Source organism: Lycium barbarum, chromosome 2 (genome assembly GCF_019175385.1).
Source record: "Lycium barbarum isolate Lr01 chromosome 2, ASM1917538v2, whole genome shotgun sequence".
In the NCBI taxonomy this organism is placed as follows: domain Eukaryota; kingdom Viridiplantae; phylum Streptophyta; class Magnoliopsida; order Solanales; family Solanaceae; genus Lycium; species Lycium barbarum.
This window is the reverse complement of record NC_083338.1, coordinates 134859216-134870744: the sequence shown is the minus strand read 5'-3', so window position 1 is coordinate 134870744 and position 11529 is coordinate 134859216. Positions and strand designations below refer to the sequence as shown.

Here is an 11529-nt window from a genome sequence, read left to right as displayed (position 1 = left end):
CCATTCACTTCAGGGAATGGGGAATGGGGCAGTACCAGTGGGTCGGCTTTCATGATTTTTCATTAATAATTCATTATGTTGTTCAGCCACTAGAAGATGTGATATTAGATCAGAATATTTCTTGAACTTCATCTCTCGGTATTGCTGCTGCAGGAGCATACTCGAGGCAGGAAAAGTGGAGAATGTTTTCTCCAACATATCATGATCAGTGATATTTTCACCACATAATTTCAACTGAGAAATAATTTTAAACATGGCGGAATTATATGCCTTAATAGATTTAAAATCTTGTAGCCTTAAATGGAGCCAATCAAAACGTGCTTGTGGAAGTATGACCATCTTCAGGTGGTCATATCTATCTTTTAAATTATTCCACAGAGTAAGAGGATCTTTAACAGTGAGATATTCCATTTTCAAGTCCTCATCAAGGTGATGGCAGAGGAATATCATTGCCTTGGCACGGTCTTGGTTTGATGCCTCATTTTTATCTTTGATGGTGTCTGCCAGACCCATCGCATTAAGGTGAATTTCGACATCAAGAATCCAAGACATATAACTATTGCCGGATATATCTAAGGCTACAAATTCACGTTTAGTAAGATTTGCCATTAGTAAAGGGAAATAGAAAGTCAATACCTTCGAGGCTTTTAAAGTATTTGCTCGGAATGGCAGAGTCTCGTGCTGATAACGTATTATAAAATTAAGCTAAAAGAGTAATAATATTAAAGGATGAAAACCATAGAAATAGAGTGACAGAAGAGGAGAGATTTTATTATTCATCCAAAATGTGTTCAAAGTCACCTCAATATGAAAACTTATGCCTCTATTTATAGTGCTACATGTGGGCATACAAAAGGGTAACAATAAACATGTCATTCAATATATGAGATAATGGAAGAACCATTAAGATGGTGGAAGATAATGGAAGAACCATTAAGATGGTGGAAGAGGCATTATATTTGTGTAGTGGGCATCCATACTCTATATTTCATAACACTTCCCCTTGGATGTCCATAGATGATGTGCATTGTTAAAAACCTTATTAGGAAAAAACCTCAATGAAGGAAAAAGAGTACACATATCTAGTAATACGCTTTGAGAGCACGAGTTAAAATTATCCCAACTGATAAACAATAATCATCAAAAGATTGAGACGTAAATTCTCCGGCATTATCGAGGCGTATAGCCTTAATGGGATAATCCGGACACTGTGCCCTTAAGCGTATTATTTGTGTCAATAATTTCGCAAACGCCAGGTTGTGAGACGATAGGAGGCACACATGAGACCATCTTGAAGATGCGTCTATTAGGACCATAAAATATCTGAATGACCCACAAGGTGGATGAATAGGTCCACATATATCCCCATGTATACGTTCTAGAAAGGCAGGGGATTCAATGTCAACTTTCATTGGTGATGACTTAGCTATCAATTTACCCTGATAACAAGCAGCACATGAAAATTCACCACTTTCAAGAATCTTCAGGTTCTTAAGTGGATGCCCATTTGAACTTTCAATAATTCGTCTCATCATTATTGATCCAGGGTGACCTATTCGATCATGCCAAAGCACAAAAGTACTTGAATCATTAAACTTTTGGTTTACGATCGAGTGTGCTTCAATTGTACTAATTTTTGCATAATACAGACCAGAAGACAAAGTTGACAATTTCTCCAAAACATATTTCTGGCCGGAGACATTCTTTGTAATGGCTAGATATTCATCATTTATTTCGTTTAATGTCTCAGCGTGATACCCATTACGGCGGATATCTTTGAAACTTAACAAGTTTCTTGGGGATTTAGAAGAGAATAATGCATCGTCTATAACAAGTTCCGTCCCCTTAGGCAGAAATATAGTAGCTCTTCCGGAGCCTTCAATCAATTTCGAATTGCCAGAAATTGTATTAATACTTCCCCTTTTTCTACGCAAGTGAGAAAAGTATTTCTCATCTTTGAATATGGCATGCGTTGTTCCACTATCAATCACACAAATATCTTCATGATTGGTCATTGATCCAAATAAAATTTGAGGAATTTCCATAGATTCTTCAAAATAAAATAATAGATAAAGTGAACATCGAAGTAGATATTATGATTAGACAAAGCATTACAAACACTTCATTTACAAAAACATGGAAACATAACCACATACAAACGACACGTATGAAATATCTAAGTTATTACAGATCCATCACCGATCAAATGATCTATTTTCCCTTTAGGGGGTTCAAAGAAATCTGCCACATCTAGATGCATGGGCTCAACATTATCTTCAGAAATAAAATTTGCTTCGGCATCCTTTTCTCCCTTTTTTGAGGGAGGCTTGATACAGCTCAATTGGGTGCTTTGGCGTACGACAGGTACGTGACCAGTGCCCCTTTCCTCCACATCGGAAGCATTTATTTTCTGAATTTTTCTTTTGCACAGCTTCATGCTTTTCATCCTTCCTTTTACACTGCTGGTGGTGAAGGGTATTATTTGGTGCAAGACGAGAATCATGATTAAAATTTCTTCCTCGACCACGACTAGGGCCACGACCTCTTCCACGCCTAGTACGGCGAAAATTTGCCTCATTCACTTCAGGGAATGGGGCAGTACCAGTGGGTCGGCTTTCATGATTTTTCATTAATAATTCATTATGTTGTTCAGCCACTAGAAGATGTGATATTAGATCAGAATATTTCTTGAACTTCATCTCTCGGTATTGCTGCTGCAAGAGCATACTCGAGGCAGGAAAAGTGGAGAATGTTTTCTCCAGCATATCATGATCAGTGATATTTTCACCACATAATTTCAACTGAGAAATAATTTTAAACATGGTGGAATTATATGCCTTAATAGATTTAAAATCTTGTAGCCTTAAATGGAGCCAATCAAAACGTGCTTGTGGAAGTATGACCATCTTCAGGTGGTCATATCTATCTTTTAAATTATTCCACAGAGTAAGAGGATCTTTAACAGTGAGATATTCCATTTTCAAGTCCTCATCAAGGTGATGGCGGAAGAATATCATTGCCTTGGCACGGTCTTGGTTTGATGCCTCATTTTTATCTTTGATGGTGTCTGCCAGACCCATCGCATTAAGGTGAATTTCGGCATCAAGAATCCAAGACATATAGCTATTGTCGGATATATCTAAGGCTACAAATTCACGTTTAGTAAGATTTGTCATTAGTAAAGGGAAATAGAAAGTCAATACCTTCGAGGCTTTTAAAGTATTTGCTCGGAATGGCAGAGTCTCGTGCTGATAACGTATTATAAAATTAAGCTAAAAGAGTAATAATATTAAAGGATGAAACCATAGAAATAGAGTGACAAAAGAGGAGAGATTTTATTATTCATCCAAAATGTGTTCAAAGTCACCTCAATATGAAAACTTATGCCTCTATTTATAGTGCTACATATGGGCATACAAAAGGGTAACAATAAACATGTCATTCAATATATGAGATAATGGAAGAACCATTAAGATGGTGGAAGAACCATTAAGATGGTGGAAGAGGCATTATATTTGTGTAGTGGGCATCCATACTCTATATTTCAGAACAATTTTTACCCTTTTTGGTATAAGCAGATTGATGTATAAAGATCCCATCTGTCAAATGTTCAATTTGCAAACCAAGACAAAGTTTTGCTTTTCCCAGATCTTTCACCTCAAATTATTTCTTTAAATATTCAATCGTCTTTTGGAGCTCTTCTGGAGTTCCAATTAGGTTTATGTCATCAACATAAACAGCGATTATAACGAACTCTGATTTTGTTTTCTTAGTAAAAACACATGGACAAGTGGCATCATTTATATAACCTTCATTTACCAAGTACTCACTGAGGCGATTGTACCACATGCGCCCTGATTGTTTTAGACCATACAACGATCTTTGTAATCTGATTGAATACATCTCCCGAGACTTTGAGCTAATTGCTTCAGGCATTTTAAATCCTTCAGGAATTTTCATATAGATTTCATTATCAAGTGAGCCATAAAGGTAAGTTGTAACCACATCCATCAGATGTATTTCAAGGTTTTCATGTACAGCTAAACCGATGAGATATCGAAATGTTATGCCATCCATAACGGGTGAATATGTTTCTTCATAGTCGATACCGGGTCGTTGAGAAAATCCTTGTGCAACAAGGCGTGCCTTGTATCTCACAATTTCATTTCTCTCATTCCTTTTCCGCACAAAAACCCATTTATGGCCAACTGGTTTTACACCATTAGGCGTTTGGACTACAGGTCCAAAAACCTCACGTTTGGCAAGTGAATTCAATTCTGATTGAACTGTCTCTTGCCATTTTGGCCAATCATATCTTCATCGACATTCTTCGATAGATTGAATATTTAAAGAAAGAATTTGAGATGAAAGATCTGGGAAAAGCAAAACTTTGTCTTGGTTTGCAAATTGAACATTTGACAGATGGGATCTTTATACATCAATCTGCTTATACCGAAAAAGTTTTAAAACAATTTTACATGGGCAATGCGCATCCTTTAAGTACTCCAATGGTTGTTCGCCCACTTGAAGTGAGTAAAGATCCGTTCCGACCTCAAGAAGAAAATGAAGAGCTTCTTGGTCCTGAAGTACCATATCTTAATGCAATTGGTGCGCTTATGTATCTTGCTAACGCTACAAGACCTGACATAGCGTTCTCTGTTAATTTGCTAGCAAGATATAACTCTTCTCCTACACGAAGACATTCTAACGGAGTTAAGCATATATTGCGATATCTGAAGGGAACTAGCGATATGGGTCTGTTTTATACTAACAAACGTAGTACAGTTCTTGTTGGTTATGCAGATGCAGGTTATTTATCTGATCCACATAAAGCTCGATCTCAAACAGGCTATCTGTTTACATGCGGAGGTACTGCTATATCATGGCGATCCACAAAGCAGTCCATTGTTGCTACTTCTTCGAATCATGCTGAGATAATAGTTATTCATGAAGCAAGTACAGAATGTGTGTGGTTGAGATCAGTGATACATTTCATCAGAGAAAGATGTGGCTTGAAGTGTGATACAAAAATACCCACTGTATTATATGAAGATAATGCTGCATGCATAGCTCAATTAAAAGGAGACTTTATAAAAGAAGATAGAATGAAGCACATTTCACCAAAGGAGATAGAACGAAGCACACTTCTTCGAATCATGGATATAATAGCTATTCATGAAGGTGCAGAACACAGTTTATAACCCACTGACTAATAGTATTAAAAAATGGTATGTCTTGTTATGGATATATACTTGAATGAATTGCATATGAGCCTTTTATCTTTCTACAGGGATCTTTGAAAATGTTAAAAACAAAAAAAATTGAATGCAAAATATATGTAAACAACTAGCAAATGCAAATCAAACATATAACAAATTAATTTCTCTATTCAGCTTACTTGGCCAACAGATGAAACTCCCTTATCGGTTCTACCACATCTTGAGTATTGCAATTCCTTCTTGTCTCCAAATATGAGTCTTGTCCTCTCTAGAGCTTTGAAAAGTTCACCCTGTATGAAGAAAACCATTAGCATGTGCAAAGCAAATACTCTATTGAGATGCTAAAGTGCAGACAATAAAGTCAACCAAGTGCAATCAGTGGAGAAAAGAGGCACCAAAACAACTTGTGCTAAGAATAGTTCAAATTGTGAAATACAGGCAAGGAAAATAATGATCTCACAGAAAAGCACCAGATCATACTCTTTCATTAGCTTAAGTCTCTCAATTTAAAGGTTGGAAAACATAGACTACAACAACAACAACAACAACATACCCAGTTGGATCCCACAATGTGGGGTCTGGGGAGGGTAAAGTGTACGCAGACCTTACCCCCACCTTGGAAGGTAGGGAGGTTGTTTCCGAAAGACCCTCGGCTCAAAAGAAAACAAGAAAAACAAGGGAAAAGAGTCAGATACGGACAAGCAAATCAAAACCATGTGAAAATGAGAAATAGCAAGAGCAACGAAGTCATGATAAAACAGCAAAGATAGACAAGACCAACACATAGAAGCAGGATAAAAATACTCCTAATACGAGAAAGGAAACCTCGCGGCCCCCACTAGCCCTCTACCCTGATGCTCAACCTCCTCCCCCTCCTATCACCGGTCATGTCCTCGGTAAGCTGGAGTAAAGCCATGTCCTGCCGAATCACCTTTCCCCAGGCCTTATTTAGCCTACCCCTCCTTCTCTTCAGGCCCACCACTGCCATCCTCTCATACCTCCTCAATGGCGCATCAGCGCATCTCCGCTGCACATGGCTGAACCACCTCAACCTCCCTTCCCGTATCTTATCCACCACAGGGGCCACACCTACCTTATCCCGAATCATTTCATTCCGAATCCTATCTCTCCTGGTATGCCCGCACATCCATCTCAGCTACCTTCATCTTCTGGACATGCGCTTTCTTAACTGGCCAGTATTCCGTCCCATACAACATAGCCGGTCTAACCACCCCTTTGTAGAACTTTCCCTTTAGAATAGGCGGCACTTTCTTATCGCACAACACTCCCGATGCGAGCTTCCATTTCATCCATCCCGCTTCAATATGATGTGTGACATCATCGTCAATCTCGCCAGTCCCTTGGATGATCAATCCCAGGTACTTGAAACTTTCTTTCTTCGGGATGACCTGAGTATCCAGCTGCACGTCCTCGTCCTCTACTTGACTCTCATTACTGAACTTGCACTCTAAGTACTCTGTCTTGGTCCTGCTCAACTTGAAACCCTTCGACTCCAGAGTCTGTCGCCAAACCTCCAGTCTCGCATTAACACCGCTCCGCGACTCGTCAATCAGCACAATGTCATCTGCAAACAACATGCACCACGGTACCTCTGCTTGGAAAACATAGACTATGATTAATAAAAAGGAGCAAGACCAAAACATGTAGAACAGATTGTTGCATGTACATGGTTAATCTATGTACGTTGCATTAAATGCTGGCCTAATTGTTAAAAGAACATCATCTCAGAGGAGAACATAAGACCTCAACAGTGGGATCCATTTGAGCCTCCGAAGCAAAACCATAAAACCTGTAATGCAGCGTGAGAACACTGTTACAGTATAAACAAGTACTTGCTAAAATTTGTATAAATTAAAAAATGCAAACTCCATCTAAAATGAAATGGTAGAAACTAGAAACACAATGTGCATGCACCTTCTTCTTAGTTAACACTTAAATCACACTTAATCTGCATAAGGTGACCGATCCACCTGCAGCCATTAGCACTCCAAAATGAAATAAGAAGATCCATCCTAATACTTCAAGGAACCACTAGACAATGACGCACAGTTATTAATAGGGACCATTTGGAGTTATGATCAGGACGCAGTTTTAGCAATCAATGCTTAAGGTGGTTTTACATAACCCTTTTCCAGGTGAAATAGATGCCTTCATCTTTGCTTCTAGATGAAATGTGTAGAAGAAATTACAATCACAAAAGTGAAGTAATGCCAGATAAAAACATATTCCGCGAATTAATACACCTCTTTCAATATTCTACCTGATGAATACCACAAAATTCTTTTTTTTCTTTTCCTGGAACTCTTTTATCTCAAAATTGGAACTTTTTTTTTTTTTGATAAGGTAAATAATTTTAAATAAGATTGGAACTCCTTAATAAAATTATATCCCATAATATTTACAAATATCATCTGATACGTGGCTCACTTTTGGCTAAAGTAATAAAAAAATATGATCAGACAAGATGATGATTGGTTAGTTCATAAGATATCTTTTGCGATATCCTTATTGATGGGAACTAAGAAGGATGAAGCCTGTGAATTAACCCAAATAACAGTAAGTACTATTTTGTTGCTTAAATCTAAAGTATTCAGCTGCTAAGCCCTACTTAAAGATTAGATGCTTCCTAAAGAGGGCTGTGTAATAAGTATTGGTTTGTTTGAGGTCTGTTAAGACTTAAATAAACTCTCCTGTATGAGAAATCTTGTCGAGGTCAATGCAATATAAGCTAAACAAGAAATCAAGAATCCTTTTCTCTTTTTCTTCCAGTCTTCAAGATGCATTTAGCTTTTCTTCAACTGTTTCCAATTGTTACACCTCCTTTGTACACCTAATCTTATGCTATATTACATTTACATCTATCTTCTGAGGAAGACGGTGATGCACTAAAGAGTTTTGTAACTTTAACATTTAGTAATCCGTAGAAACTTGAAGGATATTTTTGTTACCTCTTATTTTCTTCTTTAGCAGTCCACTGAAATTTGTGTGATCTCATTGTTACCTCTTATTTTCTTCTTTTGGTCCCTCTTGAGATCTTATATCCTTTGTGCTTAAGATTAAAGAGATGGTTTTACAGGGTTAAAAGAAATTTAAAGACAAGTAAAAAGATCAAATTTATCTTGTCCAAAACAAAATATCAGTAAACTGAAAATTATCTCTTCCAAAATATTCAAAACCACTTTTAGCCTTTTCTGCTCAAACATTTTTGCTCCACTCCAGTTCAAACTTAGCTGCTACTTATGAAGAGCTAATCCTTGGCAAATAGAAAATGAAAGTCTTTCGCATGTTTCCAACTAAGAACTTTCTTTCTCTTTTCAGTAGCTACATTGACAATGCAATCCTACTAAACAATTAGCATGATGTATACCTTGGACCAAAATACATGACCTTCAAAGCAACATATCTTTTCGAGTGATGCATCATTGTGCCATAACCTATAAACAGAAGCAGGAACATTTCAGCAATCTCCATTCCAAATTACAGTCTCAAAAAAATGAAAGAGGAACATTTCAGCAGACTTCCAGTTCAAATTACATTATCAACTTGTAAAGATAACTAACACGTTACACTCTTTAAAATAAAATGATAGCTCATTCAGTTTTATAAAAATTTGTAGCAAAACAAATTAACTCTCTTCACTAATTTTAACACTTAAATTATGTATCACATTCCAAAAAAAATTCTTTTATACGAACCTAAATCTCTGAGCTTATTTTTCTTCTTTCCATGGCCATCCAAAAATCCGTTCTTCACAACGACAACGCTACCGTTACCTTTCTCCTTTGTCTACATAGCAACAACAGCATATTAAAATGAGATTTAACATAAATAGCCAAAATAATAGCCTGCAAATGTATATTTTTTGTATATTAGTGTATAATATACATTTTTTGTACATAATAATGTACATAGAATATTAGGAAGAAGAAGCAATAACCTCTTGGCAACTGCAATTCGAAAGCTGAGCAGATAATTTAGCATTTTCGGATTCCAATTCCTGTGTTTCAAATTGAAAATTTCAACACACAGTAAATAGTGATAATGGAACATTAATTATTTGAATTACATTTTTTTAAAAAAATTATTAAAAAAGGTTACCTTGATTCTGCTTCTAAGAGTTTCGAGTTCCGATTGAAGGGTTCCAACGAGGTCCATCTCCGACACCGGATATTTAATGGAGCTCCAAACTTCAGATTCGGAGCTCCGACTATATTTATATGGAGTATGAGTTAAAGGATTAGCTTGATTTTCTATTTACAACTTTTTAAGTTAGCTAATCATCATTTTAATTATGGTTTAGGGTTTAGACAAGTATCCTTTGTTCAAAGTCTCCACTTAACCTTTTCCCCGAAAATATTAATTCCTAGTAAAAATTAGGTATTTTGATTAAATTATAAATTCTTGCTTATTTATTGTCTCGAATAAATAGATGTAAATTTTAAAAAATAAAATTAATTTCTTCTTAATTTAATGTTATAAGTAAACACTTATTTTGAATCAAAATAAAAAAGCGAAGGGACTTATTTTGGACCGGGGGGAGTAATTGTAACTAAATTAGAGCATGTTTGGATGGGTTTATTTTAAGCAGCTTATATAAGCTAAAAAAAAAAAAGTTGGAGTAGTCCAACTCTTTTTTTTTTTTGCTTATAAGCTGCTTTCAGCTTATAAGCTGCTTTAGATAAGCTAAGTCAAACGGACCTAATTATTTTTTTAAGCTTATTTTAAGCACAAAATAACTTTAAGCTGGCCAGCCAAACGCTCAAAAAAACTGAAAACAGCTTATAAGCAACTTATAAGTCAATCCAAACAGGCTCTTACTCTATCAACTTTAATGTTCAAAAGCATGTGGCAACTTCCTTAAGAGGTGACTAGACCGGTAACATGATTTACCATATAAATTTCGCTTTAATAATTTTCCGGGTGTGGTTGAGTTGGTTTGAGGGGAGGCTTGCATAAGGAAGGTCGCGAGTTCGAACCCCCCCACCCCCACCCCCCTCTAATGCCTTCTCAATTTAGCTCGTCGCACGGGTTTACGTAGTGTAGTTTACATCTCCTGTGTGGTTTACGAGTGATTGTATAGAGGCGGGTTTACCCCGTGCTCACCCAAAAAATAAAGGCCGCGGGTTTCCCTGGGGGTTCCAAAAAAAAATCATTTTAGTTAAGGTTGAATACATAAATTGTTATTGGACTAAAGTAAGATCCGTTTGTCCAAATTTTTCGAAAAAGAAAAAAAAACATTTTTTTGCTCGGATTGTCCTTCTTTTGGGGTGGTCTTTAAATTTTGTTCCTCATATTTGTGGTCTTTAAGTTTTGCCCTTCGCTTGAAAAGGTGAGCGAATACCTGAGGTTCTGGTTTCGAACCCCCGCTCAGGCATAAAATAAAATAAAAAATCGCAAGGCAAGGCTTGGGAGGCGTGTATGCCGGATCCGGCATACATTTCTTAAGGAATAACTATAGTTATGCTGGACCCGGCATAACTAAAATATGCCTCATAAAGCGGAACTTTTCTTGAAGGCATAGTTTAGTTATGCCTTATCGGGCAGACTTTTAGTTAAGGCATAACCAAAAGTATGCTTGATAAGGCAGAACTTTTTATTAAGGCATAGACTTTGCCTTATAAGGCAAACTTTTAGTTATGCCTTAAGGAAAAGCTCCGCCTTATGGGGCATACTTTTAGTTAAGGCATAACTAAAAGTATGTCTCTAAGGTGGACTTTTCCTTAAGGCATAAACTTTGTCTTATAAGGCGGAACTTATAGTTATGCCGGATCCGGTATGACTATAGTTATTCTTTAAGAAGAGTATGTCGGATCCGGTATAAACGCGCGTCAAGCCTTGCCTTGCAATTTTTTTTTTAATTTTATGCCTGAGCGGGGGTTCGAACCTAGAACCTTATGATTTCTGCGCGAAGCTCAGGGTTACTACGCGAAGGGCAAAAGTTAAAGACCAGCAATTTGAGGGGCAACAATTAAAGACCACAAATATGAGGGGCAAAATTTAAAGATCACCCCAAAAGAAGGGCAATCCTACGAATTGCCCCAAAAAAATGTCCACTATAGTGTTTGGTCAGATTATGCGTTTGATTGACTTTTAAAAAAAAATATATTGAACATGAGTTTCAAGTTTGTGAAAAGAAAAAATCAGTCATAATATTCAATTTTTTTCAAATTAAATACTTGTCCAAACACAATTGACTTTAAAATACCGTCCTTTAACTTCTTTTTTTTTTTTTTTCAATTATTACAATTTTATGTCTAAACGTCTAATACTAAATATCACAATTTTATTT

At 36.6% G+C, this 11529-nt stretch overlaps 1 protein-coding gene across 1 annotated transcript in view; it reads right to left on the bottom strand.

The window, feature by feature from the left end:
- The window catches only part of LOC132627406 (uncharacterized), a 20369-nt gene extending 10823 nt beyond the window's left edge, over positions 1–9546 (bottom strand). Inside the window, exons 1-6 of the mRNA XM_060342743.1 lie at positions 9339–9546; positions 9178–9237; positions 8936–9026; positions 8608–8674; positions 6984–7029; positions 5399–5509 (exon numbers count right to left, since the gene is read on the bottom strand). Coding sequence (XP_060198726.1) covers positions 5399–5509; positions 6984–7029; positions 8608–8674; positions 8936–9026; positions 9178–9237; positions 9339–9395 — 432 coding nt within the window. The 5' untranslated portion in view covers positions 9396–9546. The remainder of the gene's footprint in view (positions 1–5398; positions 5510–6983; positions 7030–8607; positions 8675–8935; positions 9027–9177; positions 9238–9338) is intronic.
- Positions 9547–11529: the final 1983 nt, after the last annotated feature.